The sequence below is a fragment of the Gavialis gangeticus genome, unplaced genomic scaffold (genome assembly GCF_001723915.1).
Source record: "Gavialis gangeticus isolate Ggan-Ray unplaced genomic scaffold, GavGan_comp1, whole genome shotgun sequence".
NCBI lineage: Eukaryota > Metazoa > Chordata > Crocodylia > Gavialidae > Gavialis > Gavialis gangeticus.
Genome location: NW_017729025.1, coordinates 132,520,568 through 132,536,254, shown reverse-complemented (window position 1 = coordinate 132,536,254; position 15,687 = coordinate 132,520,568). Strand labels below are relative to the sequence as shown.

General features: G+C 40.8%; 1 protein-coding gene across 3 annotated transcripts in view; it reads right to left on the bottom strand.

Moving 5' to 3' along the window:
* GALNT18 (polypeptide N-acetylgalactosaminyltransferase 18) overlaps positions 1-15,687 on the bottom strand; it is a 645,416-nt gene that overhangs the window by 143,226 nt on the left and 486,503 nt on the right. For all 3 annotated transcript variants that reach the window (XM_019519580.1, XM_019519578.1, XM_019519579.1), the window contains 2 exons: positions 15,231-15,428; positions 12,406-12,520 (listed from right to left, as the gene is read on the bottom strand). In XM_019519580.1, coding sequence (XP_019375125.1) covers positions 12,406-12,520; positions 15,231-15,428 — 313 coding nt within the window. The remainder of the gene's footprint in view (positions 1-12,405; positions 12,521-15,230; positions 15,429-15,687) is intronic.

Sequence of the window (15,687 nt, the reverse complement as noted above, 5' to 3'; positions counted from 1 at the left end):
TTCACGGCTGCTCCCCACCCCACCCCCCTCCACCCCCTGCCACTGAGTAGCAAAAACCAGGGCATTAATTGCTTCTCAGACATTCAGAGGTGGGGGATGTAGCAAAAACAGCAAGATTCAAGGTGCTGCTGTGCTGTGAATTTCCACCGTGATTAGATAGCTGCTGAGAAATTCTTCAAGTACATGAAGCTTTCTGGTGCCACCCTCCAAATCATTCCTACCACAACTTGAGTTCCAAACTGCAGGAAACCTGTTGATTGCTACAATCTCCACCCTTCACAGTGTCAAGAGACACCATGCCAATAGGGGGATGAGATGCAACACAAAAGAAAATGATGTATTGATGGATTTCACCATCACAATCTTTCTTTAAGTATTTTAACAACTCATCATGGAAAAGACCAGGCTTACAGTACCTTTTTCACAGCCTATTTAAATCCGTATGGTTGTTTCCAGTCATGCATTAATGGACTCTTACTGTATTTCAGTTCTAGCAAAGATATTTGCCACAAGGGAATTTTTTCTCATTGAGCCAAATACTTACTCAGACAAAACTTTACCTGAAATAATAGAGTTTTGACTAAGGACTTGGCCTGTATCACTAGATTTGGTCTATGCAATACCATCCTCCACAGTCAGTAGGGGCACAGGATCAGGTTTGTGCATCCTGGTTATGTGTGCAATTAATTTTTTCTATTAATAGTGTCTTTTGGCAGGAATCTGCCCATAGGATAGTTGCAAACACAACTTCTTGAGTCAAGTCAAAATTAGCAAATCTATTAAAAACTGGCAACTCAATGTGTGTACACGGCAGGAATTTATGAGGTAAGATGGAGGAAACAGAGCTAACGTAAGCTCTATATTGTAGATTGTCCCATGTTTTAATTTGTTCCATTGGCTGGAATGAAGAATCAAGCCCTTGGTGCTTATCATAGCAAAGTAAAAAACTATAATAGAACTTTCATTTCAAGTGAAAGCCTCTACACACTGACTTTGTTTCACCTCAAAGAGGCATTAACAGAAATAAATGGATCAGAGAGTTAGAGGTAGAAAAGTTCTTTTAGATCAGTTAGTTTATTTCACTGCCAGCAAAGGACTGTTCCTTTATTTCCATCTGTTTCTTACAGTAGCTACTCTGATACACAAGTTGAAAATCCTACTGTAAATCTGCTAAAAGATGACAAAAGGGAGCGCTACAAGAATTTTAAAAAGGAAATTACATAACTAGAAGGGCTCTCAATTTTTAAAATGCAAATTACTCCTTAAATCTTACTTTTGAAGTCTTCATTAGTTGCCTCATAGGCTTCACTTCACATTAATTATGCCTTTCTACAATGCCCTTGTTGAAAAAATATATAAAGAATCTTTCCGTATTAAATTGTCAGTGGTTTCTCCCCCTTTTAGCTAATTGCTTCATTATGTACTTTTTTAACTGTTTTGTTCTGCAGGGATTAATTTTGCACTTATCTTCACGAACCGTAAAACTTTTACAATGTATTGTTAAATTACGTGTGTTAGGTTTCTGTTTTATAATTGCAGTAAGCCACTCCAAGGCTTGTGTTACTAGGAGATAACATGCTTCGAGGGTCACTAAAGGCATAAAGCTTCATTCAATTGTTTTTCACATGTATCCATCTCCCTGCTAGGCATGGCAAAATAATTGATACTTGAGTCATTCCATTGCCAAGTTTATGCCACAAATAGGCAGCAAAAGAAATCATTTCTTATCCTGAAAGGGAGAGAAAAAATACCCCAAAGTGTATAACCAGAGTCAGCAGAGCTTTAACATTTGAGCAACATGATATTGAAACTACTCATTTTCACACCCTTTTTTTAAACTTCTTTTCAGTCCAAAGAATCCTGTGCCAGTGTTCAGAAGGATCAGCAGCCTTCCATTAATGAGAGACTCACTGCATCCAGGAACCTAGTCAGAAGGGCAGGGAGGTATAAGGTCTTTACTCATACCCATGAGTAACTGTGATGAGAGAGCTAGCATGCAGCCTGAAGTGCAAAAGCGTATTAAACACCGTGCTATTTTACAATAGGGCACTAATTAAATTATGTTTTTCCTGTAAGTACTGATTTGTGAGTATGAGTGTTGGCTTCAACTGTTTTATTTCTCTCCCTGTCATTGAAAAGAGCAATTTTCTTTGATGGAGCGTTGGGTTTTTAACATTATTGTCCATTTAGGAACTTGGGACCACACCGGTGTAGGCAATGCAGAACGAACCTCTATTGCAAGCTTTAGTTGCTTGTGCTTTTTATTGTAGGTTAGAGGAATGCTAACCACATATCAGCTGGTGCTGCATCAATCATCTGTTTTCCTGTGGGAGCTCTAAATAAAATGTTCTCTATCCAGAAATGGGAATAGTGTAAAAATGATTCGCTGGCGAACTGGTAATGTTGTCTGTATGTATAATTATACATGCTGTAGCTGTGGGATACCTGCTGAGGCATTCATGGGCAAAACAAGGGGGGAAAAACAATTATTCCACTAGAGGCTTGACACAGAAATAGAACAAGCCACAGAAACCATATTTCTGCAGATGTCATGACTGGCACACAGTCGGAAGCATAACAATTTCAAGGCAAGTTTTTTCTCTCCTTTGCAATACAGTGCTGTTTCTTGTGGTGAAATGACAATCACTTAGAAATCACAGCCCTGAAAATACAGCCTGGGGTAACCTTGGGATTTAGTACATTAGCACAATTCAAAATGTTTTCCAAAGCTAATGTTATTTTAGTTGTGGTCTCCTCACTTTAATAACTCACTATCAGTTACAAAGAAGATCAGGCAAAAGTTCTGTAGAATGCCAGCATCCTACTCATGTTGTAAAACTGAACAATTTTGTGACACTTCTTGGAAAAATGTCTGCTGTAGAAAGTATCAGCTGCTCTTGGCAAGATCCTCATTGTTTATCAATTTTCTGAAATGTTTCCTGTGAAATTTTATGTTTGTCAACAAAACAAGTACTTGTCTCAAGAGTCTACACTGAAAAGAAAAGATAAATCTAAACTCATAAAACTGACAAGGAATTTAAAAAGTGTCATTTCCAGTAAAGTTTTTAACACCTACACTTAAAAAGAAATCAACATCTTATGAAAAACAAAATTACACCTCTACCTGAAAGCATTTTGCTTAAAATTGTTACAAGTAGCATCTAAGAACAGTTTAATTCAAATTGCAGAAAGAAACAAACACTTTCTCTACTTTGTCCCCTTCACACCTTGTGTAGTTGACAATTCTGTATGTGCAAAGTCAGTTTTGCTGTTGTTTACTGTTTACAGAACTAATCAGGTTGTGCTGGCTTTTGCGGGAGTCTTCAATTAATTACTAACATCAAATTAAAAACATGCCTGTAAAACCATGCACACGACAGTAAATGCAAGCATGTGGTTTGGGGGTAGGGAATCAGCTTTGGAAAGTTTGGGAGTTGATACCTTAAGACAGAAGCCTGTAATACAGGGGTGGGCAAAATGCAGCTCGCGGGCTGGATGCAGCCCGCCAGGCCATTCTATCTGGCCCGTGGGGCCCCCAAAATTTTAGAAAATTAATATTTATCTGCCCCTGGCTGCCTCTCATGTGGCCCTTGATGGCTTGCCAAAACTCAGTAAGCGGCCCTCCACCTGAAATAACTGCCCGCCCCGCTATAATATATGTAGTAGATGGTAAATACACCCTCCTTGTTCACTTACTCTTCTCCCAACAGGGTATTTTGACAGTGGATTGTGTGTGTATGTATGTGTGTCTTGCAGAAGAGCTTTCTCTATTAATATACTGATGTACTAAAATGATTTTTTTAAATTTATGGTCTATTTTAATTTCATTACCTCAACAGTGTTTTAAATTCAAACGACTACAGTCCTAAGGACACAACAGCATAAAGGATTTCAGGTGACAAACAATGGGACTAGTCAAGCTTTTGCCAGACAGTGATAGGATGTCACCCACACTGAGGCATCTCATACTGAAATCTCTCTCTGTAATGTTTATTTCACTACAAAAAAAAGAAAAGCACCAATCTCAGTTTGAGCTCTAAAGTCAGAAACAGCTGCGTCAGCTAGACACTGATTACTTGTATATTTACATATATTTAGTATAATTCTATATTACCACAGATATGACTAGTTACAGTATGTTGGTGCACAGTATGAAAAGTGTCCTGGCCACAAGACTCAGTTCTGCTCCAGGTGAAGCTAATGAAAGCCTTCTTTTAATGGGAGCAGGACCCATTCAACTTCTGGGAGCCTCAATACACCTATGAAAACATGTACACAACATCTTTACTAGGATGCTGGGAACTTAACTAATGTTTGTAAACTACCTATGGATCAGAAATGATCTATCCAGAAAACAGAAAAGCTTGTATTGACTTAAGTGGAAGATGAATTAGTCCATATAAACAAAGTGCAAACAAGGTTGTGGTCTTCAGGCATCTTATGCAAAGGCCAGTCACAAAAGCCATTTTTGGAATTCCTTCATGGCAAGGACTTTTATGGATGACACTGTTATAAGCAATCACAATGTACTGGGGAAGGCAAGGGGCCTTGGCTCTCCATCCATACTGTTCAGTGGCTGTAGAAGGGGGCAAAGGCTGTATTCTCTTCTGGGTGCTCACTGAGAAACAATGTCTCCATGAACTCCTGCTTAGGCAGTATGATTCAAGGTTGCCAGCAGAATGTAAAACAGTGCCTCAAAAAGTGCAATTAAATTGTTATCATTTTTATTGTTGGGTGCAAACACGTCACAGCTATGACAGTAGTTTACCCCAGATTTTACCCTACAGTAAATTTACTTTCCATTGGGTGTCTCTATATGAGACCAATGCAAGTAGCAAATTAACTGCAGAGTAGTTACTTGCACTAAGGCACATATAGAGGGATGACTGGGAGCAAATTTGCTCCCAGTCAGCCAGGCAGCAGGGGGTGGGAAATTGCTTTTTGCTGCTGGGGCAAGTAGACACTGTCCCAGCCCAGGCTCCACCATTGCAGCCCACCCTGGCAGCAGGCAGCCAGAAGATAACTGTCTCCTGGCCCCATGCTTTCTGCCAGCCGGAGTGCCCCCTGGCTGCTGCAGGGGGACAAAGCAGGGTGGGAACCTGCTCCCAAATTCCTGCACACGTAGATGCCTACCCACTCCCAGATTGGGTTTATTTTGCATTAAATTACTGTGGAGTAGACCCATCCTGCTGCATTAGTACATGAAGATGTGCCCAATGCAGAGCAGATGCACCCAGTGATGACCAGTTCTCACAAGCTGGCTGCCCTTAGCAGATGCTATTACAATGCCTGGCCAGGTAACAGGGTAGTCAGACTGCACTCAACAAAAGGCTAGTCTGGGTTAGGGAAAAGACCCACAACTGGTATACCACTGTGCTTTAAGTTACACTGGTATATAGCAATCAATGAGCTGTAACTTCCTGAGGGTGAATCAGGAATTATTTAAACTGATACAAGGCTTTGCATTGTACATCCACTTCAGATTTATTAAAAAGCAGAATCAATTTACTTCACAGTAAATATTCTGGGTGTAGACCAAACCCAATGATTCATGCAGATGGAGAAGTACAGATGATCAGAGACTTTATCCTGAACAGCATTAACATAATCTGGGGAGTTTAGGTAGCTGAACCTCAAAAGGAAACACTTTAGCAGGCATTAAAAATAAACCATGAGGGATTTCTGGAGAAGCAATGTTTAGTCCAGTGACCAGGGAGCCAGCAAACAGGGGCTACAAACAAGGTAAGCAGTTCCCAGGCCAGTTCACTGTTCCCCTCCTCCCTGCCCCCATATCTGTCCAGGAAGGACTGCTCACCATGGAGGCTTACACCCAGGTCCAGATTTGGCGCTTGGGGACTATGGCTTGAATGTTTCTTCCAGTGACATCCAGGTGGGGGAGTGCCTGCATTGTGAGTGGTGCCTCCTGGCAGTGTGTCTCGGGGAACAGGAAAGAGAACTACAGGAGGAGGTGGTGAGGCTCCAAAGTATCCTTCACCATGAGTTCACTGATTTGATGCTGGAGGAGACCTCCAGGACTGTGGAGGAAGAAATGCCAAAGGTAGTGCTAGAGAAGACAGAGGACATGGACTCCCAAGAGGGTGGAAGGTGGAGGTTTGTGACCTCTGGCAGCAAATGGAGATCTTCACCTCCACCTGCAGTGATTTGTCTGGAGAACCGACATGCAGCCCTATCAGGACAGAGGAAGGAGCATGTATCATTGGTGGAGAAAGACAGGCCAGGCCTCCCCAAGGTGGGAAAGATCTAGACAACTGCCACCAAGAAGAAGTGATGGGTGGTGGTAGTTGGAGACTACCTTCTGCGGGAAATGGAGGGAGGCATCTGCTGACCACACCTGTTGTCTCAAGAAGTCTGCTGCTTGCCCACAGCCTAGATCCAAGATGACACAGAGGGATTACCAAGACTCATCTGGCCGTCTGAATACTACCCCATGCTGCTCATCCATGTGGGCACCAATGATACTGCCAGGAGAGACCCTGAGTGTATCAAAAGTGACTACAGGGCTCTGGGTGCAAAGGTGAAGGGGTCTGGGGCTCAGGTTGTGTTCTCGTCAATCTTTCTAGTCATGGAAAAGGTCCCAGGAAGGAGCGGGTGCATCCTGCAGATCAAAACCTGGCTGCACAGAGACTTAGTGGGATAACTGGAATAACCAGAGCACTGTCATGGATAGATATAAACTGTTCAGAAGCACAGGCAGGGGAGAAAAGGAGAAGAGCCCTATGATTGCTTAGAGTTCCAGTATGAAACTGGAGATAGGCCTGTCAAAAGTTTCTGGGTTAGGGTCAGAGGAGAGAGCAACAAGGGTGATGTTGTGGTGGGGGTCTGCTATAAACCACCAGACTAGGAGGAAGTTGTGAATGAGGCTTTCTTTAAACAGCTATCAGAAGTTTCCCAATCACAGGCTGTGGTTCTCATGGGGAACTTCAATCAGCCTGACATCTGCTGAGAGGGCAATACAGCAGTGCGCAGGCAATCCAGGAAGTTTTTGGAGAGTGTTGGGGACAACTTCCTGGTGCAAGTGCTGGAGCAGCCAACTAGGGGCCATGCTCTTCTTGACCTGCTACTTAGAAACAGGGAATAATTGGCAGGGAATGTATTAGTAGATGGCAATTTGGGCATCAGAGACCAAGAGATGACTGAGTTCAGGATCCTGAGGAAAGGAAGGATGGAGAGCAGCAGAGTAAGGACCCTGGACTTCAGAAAAAAGCAGACTTTCACTCACTCAGGGATTCCATGGGCAGGATCCCCTGGGAAGCCAGACTGAGGGAAAGAGGAGTCCAGAAGAGCTGGCTGCACTTATTGAGAGTGTAGGAACAAACTATCCCAAAGGTCAGGGAGACTAGCAAGTATGGAAGAAGACCAGCTCGGCTTACAAGGGAACATTTCAGTAAACTTAATCACAAAAAGGAAGCTTATAAGAAGTGGACACTTGGACAAAAAATTAAGGAGGAGAATAAAAGTATTACTCAGGCAGGCAGGGATGAAGCAGGAAGGCCAAAGCACAATTGGAGTTGTAGTTAGCAAGGGACATGAAGGGTAACAAGAAGGGTTTCTACAAGTATGTCGGTAGCAAGAGAAAGATCAGGAAAAGTGTGGGTCCCTTTCTGAGTGGGGGAGGCAATCTAGTGTGAGAGGATGAAAAAAAGGCTGAAGTGCTCAATGCCTTTTTAATCTCAGTCTTCAGAAGCAAGGTCAGCTCCCAGACTACTGCTCCTGGCAGTACAATTTGGGGAGGAGGTGAGCAGCCAACAGTGGTGAAAGAACAGGGTAGGGACACTTTAGAAAAGTTGGATGGTGGTGATGGAGTTGGGTGATGCGATTGGCCACCATCTTTGAAAACTCATGGCAATCAGAAGAGGTCCTGGATGATTGGAAAAGGGCAAACAGTGCCCACATTTAAGAAAGGGAGAAGGAGGATCCAGGAAACTACAGACCAGTGAGCCTCACTTCAATTCTTGGAAAAATCATGGAGCAGATCCTCAAGAAATCCATTTCTAAGCACTTGGGCTAAGTACAGACAGTCAGAAAGCCCGAAGCTGAATTGATTCAGTCTTTGCAGGTTAGTCTAAGCTGCAGAATTTGAAACAATAAGCAAATAAGCACACATTCACTTTTGATACAGGAAATCCAGCCACATGCTCGCAGTGGCTCAAACCAGAAGCCAGGGGGTGATGCCTGCCAGCCACCATCAAAAGGGAGGGCAGAGAGAAAGCCCTGCTGGAGCAGAGGGGACATGGTCAAGCCCCATCCCATGCTCTGCCTGGGCAGGGGTGGCAGGAGGGAAGGTAGTGGCAATACATTCCTAAAAGCTTGAACAAAAATAGTTCTGTCTCTGAAAAACCATAAACTAAAGAGCTATAAATGCAGCCTGGGCTGTGTGTTTACATACTCTTCCTGCTGCCCCCAAGGTCTCTGGGATTTGCAGTCCAGAATCAGAGCAGCAGGACTCTCATGGTTCCTTATGACTTATTCTTTCTCTGCTTCCAGGTGGGATTTGTCCAGAGTCACAGCCAGCACTAAGTTTTAGCAGGGCACGGCAGCTGTGTACTCAGGGAAAGATGAGTTTAACACCACCCCTACCCACCCAGCCGCAGACCCCATCTGGGGTTTGCCTGAAGGGGCAGTGACCCAGCCATTGAGGCCAGTGATCCAGTCCTCACTGCCCCAGATATGGAGCAGAGGGGTGGGGCCAGCCCTCTAATCTGGAGCAGACGGTACAGCCTAGCCCAGGGCTGGACAGCATGCTGGGATGCTGTTGGACACCGATTTAACTTGCACCAGGAAGGCGTCTGGGACAGAAGTTTTGTAAGTGGGTTGTCCTAAATCAGTTAAGTCTGATACTACATTTAACCAGGTTTATCTTAGACCAGTTTCAGCCATTTTGAAACTGGAACAAGTTACACAGAAATGTGGTGGACTCTCCATCCTTAAAGGTTTTTAAGACGTGGCTAGACAAAGCCTCGGCTGGGATGATCTAGCTGGGGATGGTCCTCCTTTGAGCAAGGGGTTGGACTAGATGACCTTCTGAGGTTTCCCTGTAACCCTAATTTTCTATTATTTTATGATACTCCAAATTAAAGGAATGGAGTAAGAAGAGAAAAAAGAAGTATTACTAGATACGAAGAGATATATCTGAAACTCCTATAATAAATCCTATATTGTATCAAGAAAGTGTAAATAATTAGACCTACTTGCCATACAGCCTGAGAAATTACCAGAAAATGAATGCTTTGACTGTTACTGAAAAGGATCAGTAAATGTTCTTTGTCCAAAGTGGTATAAGACGACTGAATATTTGAGTGGATGGCGAGATGAGTAAAATGCCTCCTCTAACTGCAGCACTGGCCTATAAGGCAGGTAGACTAGGGTCCAAGTCTTACACCTACACAGTAAAAACATCAACAGTTCCACTGTGAGTCAGATGTTTCAAGGTTTCAGAAGGAATAATATTTGCCCATGATATATGTGGAGCAATGTGTAAGAGTATTGCATAAGAGAATGTTGTTGTACGTGAAAACATCTAAGAGCTGGGAAATGAAAACTTCAGCCCAAACTGGACATGCCACTTCTGCAGCCATACCATGTCTGATGTCACTGGGCATAGGGAAAAAGAACTGGATTTGGCCCCACCCTAACAAGATAATCTCTCAGTATATGGACATGCCTTGGCCTTCCATATATTCATCCTTCCACAGAGCTGCAGAGAGCCACACAGCAATCATTTCTTTGCATGGGAGTAGATTTATCATTAATGCCATCTCCTGAACATTAACATCTCATTTGGAACTGGTTTACATTCATACAGTATCCTTCCTTAATGTAACCACTTCAATAGCAAGACAGAAAATGTTCATCCAGTCCCAGTAATAAAATCGTACTGCAGGGGGTGAGCCTGTACAGTCAAGTGGGCTTTCAATACATAAAAGTTTCCTAAATAAAGGAAGTAAAACTACTTTTCAGCGTTTCAAAACTTTCTAGCACAGAGAAGGGGAACATGCCAGTGTGCCTTTTATTTACAACTTCATGACATGGAGTCAGCTAATGAAATGTGACTGGCCAGTTAGTTCCACAATATCATATAATATGCGACATACAGTACCTAATATCTAGAAAAGCTAGCAGCTATTTTTGTTTAGTGGCTACACAGTAATGTACAACACCCATCAGAAGACAAGGAGACACTGTTAAAGAAGAAAGTGTTGATGAAAGGTGAAGCACAGTGCAATCTGTAGTCATGGATAGAAGCTTAGATTTTAAAATGAACATGTTGTTTAGTGTGGCGATACTGTCACTATAAAATGTAATTTGCTGCAGTTCCTGTTGAACAATTATAGCCTTTATTAAAAGTGATTCATTTTGGGCCCTGAAGTTAAAAGCAACACAGGGAGTCTAGAAATGACTTTTTGGTGCTTCAGAGACAAGCAAATGTAGTTAGCCAGCAGTAAGGGACCATCTGGACCAGAATCCTTCTCTGACCATTCAGAATGCCTCTACCCAAGAAAATTAAAGACAGTACTTGGGGAGCAACACCATAAACTGTTAAGTACTGAAGATGCAACTAAATCACATTATTTTCTACAATATTATGACAGCAACCTTCTGGGCAGGCACCTGAATTTTGCCCAGAAGCAATTTACAGCTACAGGTGGTTAAGAGAAGAGGCATACTTGCAGGGTCTAACATCTGCAGAAAGACTGTTATGCTTCCCTACAGTATTAATATTGCATTATACATGTATATTAATACTGGTATTACAGGGGCTATGCTGAGTTCACCAAGGAGAGCTCCTGGTAAAGGACTGAAAAATCTGGCTATTACAGCATAGTTTATTATGATGTAACTGGGAGCCCAGATCTGAGTCAGGATACAGCTTGATAAGCCAATATATATTGTGCTACTGTGCATACCACAGTGCGTTAAAGACGAAAGCATTTTACATAGGTCAGGCTTTGTTTCTCAGAAGACAAGAGATTGCTCCAGTATACTCCACAATTTCAGTTATGTGGAGATTTGTATCACTGACTTGTCCTGTCATCAAATAACTTCCACGAAGACTAAAGTAATGTAAAAACTTGCCTAGCCTATATATTTCTCGACAACAATGATCCCCTATCCTGTTGTGCAAATTACCAGAGAAGTGTCAAAGTTATGGTTGATCAACCCTTTGCCCTAGTATGCAAGCAATAACTCATTCAGTTAAAAATCATTAACTTTCAAACTCAGTAAGTAACAGTTAGTTGAGAAATTGGGCTATAGGAATCACCTGAACTTCAGCAAGCAGAAGCTGCTGTTGTCAAAGAAAGGGTACATACCCTCCTTGCTAGGGACTATAACATACCTTGGCAAGGACCTTACTTTTATATACGCTGCTACAAGGCTTTATCTCTGACAGGTGAGAGTAAAGGAATTTTAAAAAGGGTGGAAAATGAGTGGTTTTGTAGTATGTTTCACCGTCTGAACATGCCACCTGAAGACATTTTACCATTTATTGACAGAAAAGCATTCTTGTCTTTAGACTATCGTATTTTTTGTTGTTGTTTTTATTTAGATCCCTGAAAAGCACAAAACACAAACTTCCATGTGTTCAGCTAATATTTCAATAGCAGAGTTGGTGAATCTAATTTTGTAACACAAATTGGACCATTTTTTTTCATTACCAACTTCCTATCTAGGAATTCATCTTTCACTTGTAGCAAAAGTCCAAGAGAATCTCCTAAGTTGAGCAGCATTGCATTTTCAGGAAGATATTTATTCATGAAGGGAGACAGAAAAAGATACACAGATCACAGAGAGTATTGAAAAATAGTAAATAAATGAACAGTGTATGATGGAAGAAAAAAAATGTGCGATTAAGCAGACTCAGTACTCTATGAATATCTTAACTCCTAAGCAGAGGCAGAAGGGAGATGGCATAGCTGCTTTACATTTCAGTTCTATCCAAAGTGATTTGCTGAATTTAAATAAACAGATGAATCTAGGATAGCCTTCTCCATTAGATCTTTGAGTAACTGCTCTCCTTACAGCTACCTGTAGGTGTAAGGGGAGCAGAGAGTTTTCTCAGCATTCATCACAACAAAATGCTGCTATGATAATCAAGCAATAATAAAATCAGGTTTTGTATTCTCCCCACTCTAAATATATTTTTCAAAATGATAAGAGAGCTTCTGCCTTTTGTTCATTCCTTCCTAAACATAACCCATAGTTGTTGCAGCTGCTAGCTATTTTAGTACATTAAATGGACACACCAATTGCCACAGTGACATACAGAATAATAGCTCCCCCGGATACTGCCTCCACTGGATTTTGTTTGCTTTCTCAACTCTTGATGCGAGTCAAGTACTATTTAATAAAAAGGCAAGAGTATTTGCCATGTGTTACAGTCCTTACCCTGATCCCAAGTTCCACATTTTCTCCTCCATAGACTTCCATGCCTTCATCAAGCAAGCCAATTTCTTGGAAATATTGCCTGTCTACTATGAAACACCCAATCAGTGCTGGACTTCTGAAAGAATACAAACAGAACAACAAAAATCAACCTAGAATATAAGTGCAACTTCTTCTCCTGAGTCATTCAGTCTGTAAATAGACAAAAAGGTATCAAAATGAGAAGGACTTATAGATTAGGTGATGCACTCTTATGAATAATTACTGTTTGGTGTGTGTCCCCTCCTATCTCACAGGGAATGGAACTAAACCAGGCAGCTTACACCAGAATAAAACCAGTAGTATTTTACTGCCATTTAGCTTCTACTTACTGTGGAATGAAGCAGGCATATGACACAGTTTGAAACATGGTTAAGTTAGTGTCATCCACCCATATATGCTATCCATATAATCTTATATTTGCTATCCATATAATCTTATAATATTTTGTCTATATTGCTGACTCATACCAGAAATATGACTGGGGACTTCAGCACAGTTGCATCCAAGATGTATTTGGCCAATTCTGCCTTATTATGCCATCCTTTTTTTTCTCCTCAAGTGAACTCAGTGGTGGTGAAAGGCACTGGATTGCAAATAAAGTTGGATATGGAAAGTTTCAAGTTATCTACAGAATAGCTAAAGGATGTGCAGTGACAGTGATGTTTTATTGATGTGCTTTGTTTGCTCTGTGCTTCATCTTTGTGGGACTAGCCATTGCAGGAAGAAGGGAGCATACTCTTAGCCACTCAGTTCCTATGATTCTATGAAATTCCTAACATTTTTCAAAAACTGCTAACCTAGGCCAAATTTGAATTAAAGTTTTAGGGCTGAGAGACTCCGCATCTCATTACTGAGTCATCTTATCCTATTGACATCATATCCTGAGTCATCCAGCATCACTGTTGCATTAATGTGGTGAAAATCTAACCACACAGAATAAAATGTTTCTTCTACTTTGAGGGGGCAGGAAAGGAGAATGCAAAATGATTAATCTGACTTGAGCAGTGTTTTTACCTTATCATGCATGCTGAGAAAAAGAAAAATGGCATTGTTGTCACTGTGCCTGCCTAGGGAGCATTGGAAACACCAGGGTATTAATTAAAGGGCACAGGGATTTGTAAGGCCATGGGGTAAATAATTCTGCATTTTTTTGGAACAGAAAAATGAAACTGTGATAAATGTAGACATCTGTTTTTAGTGAGATTATAAAACTTAATCACAAACCTTAAAATTCTGCCCCTGTACAGATTTATACGTCTGTGATGTTGACCTACAGTTTTACAACTTCAGAATGAGGAAAATTATTTCTAATGTATTTAGCAATAAAGAAAATGTCAGTCAGCCTGATGTCATTTTAAAAATTGTCGAGGAGTAGAAAGGTTTCTTAATGTCTAATAAAGTAAGAAATCTCTTTGCCTTATTCTAATTCTGCTATATTTTCATGACTTTCCTTCCAACAATGCCTCCAGGAATAATTTGTTGGTTATTGGAAGAATGGCCTAAATAGAACCAGGAATCCACACACTGAACTTAATTTGCTGTTGCTATTACAAAACATTCTTCTATAACACATCAGTAAAATACATGCTTCAGGAGAATGGCTAGCTCTCAGCTTCACTGACTGGTGCTGCAAGGTGCAAATCTAAATGCCAGCATTCTAATGAGTCACATAATTACTGGGTACAATGCAAAACCACTCATTTCTTAGTCTAAATTTAAATAAATTTATTTTTAAAACTTCACAAAAGCATATTATAAGTAACAATTACTAAGCTTAGATCAAGCCACTTTAATAATGTTAATTCATCATATCCCTGTGAAGTAAACATTACTGTCTAATATAGGAAATCCCAATCTCTTCATTTGCAGTCCTGTTCAGTACCATCCTCCTCCTTCTTCATGAGAGATGGGGAGATGGAATGGATCAGTGCTCCCCACAGATAACAATCCCAAGTGACAGATCCTAAACAGAGCAATCAGGCTGAAAAGAAAATACCAACTAATAGATCCATTCTGGGCAGTCCCAATGGTACAAGTTTTGGTACCTCAGTTTCAACTGCCTTCTCTTCTTGCAGCCATTTTTTAAGGAAACCAGAGAGTAGGTTACAGGAAACTTATTGCAATTTGTATAGAAAGAAGGAAGTATTAGAATCTAGACAGAGAGGGTTGGAGTCCCTAGGCATATTTTCATAAAGCAGCCCTACCAAGATACCTCAGAGTAGCTCAGAGTGCTTCAATACCAGCCTGACAAAAGAGGTGTTGAGCTAAGTTATACAAAAGTAAAGGTTTAACACACTCTACTCCTGCATACCAAATGGGTTAACATAGGGCCCTATGAGATTATAACACAAAAATTTTACAACTATGCAATACAAATAATAAATGTAATCATCACATCTTAATTTTACCATTTTGATTGTTGTACATTTGTAAACTAAATTCTCCTTTCTGGACCATTACTATTAAATTAGCAGACAAAACATTGTAAAAAGCAATATGGAATCAAGTATTCAATTCTGCTCTTTTGAGTATTATATTCTTCTTGACTCATTCCATAAAAATGAAGTAGGTTAGAACAAAACACAGAAACTATATAGCTTTTCTGCAGTTATATGCGCAATCCTGAAAGAAGCGGAGAAACTTTAAAAACTTTTATTAACCATAATAATAAACCACCCCCTTAACCTTTGTTAAAATGGGCAGGTGTACCTTGCCCTTTCATTATTTGTTAACTATAATTGAGCACTTCCTACAGTTCCTCAACCCAGACCACAGCTACATGTTACCTTATTGGAGCAGTTGAGTTTTCCAGCTTCCACCACGATTTTGGAGGATTTAGGTATCGGCACCACAGCTCCCAGTCAAACCCCTGTGCAGATAGGGGATACTCCTCTATTTCAAAATTATCATACTTGATGTTATCAAATGAGGGAGAAATGACCCTTTTTCTGTTTTCCTTTATCCTGGTGAGCACTGGTTCAGCCCTAAAGGAAAATGAAGGAGCTGAGATTGTTTCAACAAAAATATATCACTTTGTGTACACAGTAGTTAGCTTTGTATATTATTTAAAGCTAAATTCTGCAACCTACTGACTTCAGGAATTATTTGACTACATAAGTTTGCAGGATTCAGCCAAAATAATACTTTGAAGCATCAAATCTAGCATGTTATCCAATGCTATTCTAGCCTGGATGCTAGAAGAAATGAATTCTGTCTTATCTGTGATCTTTCACATACTAGTTG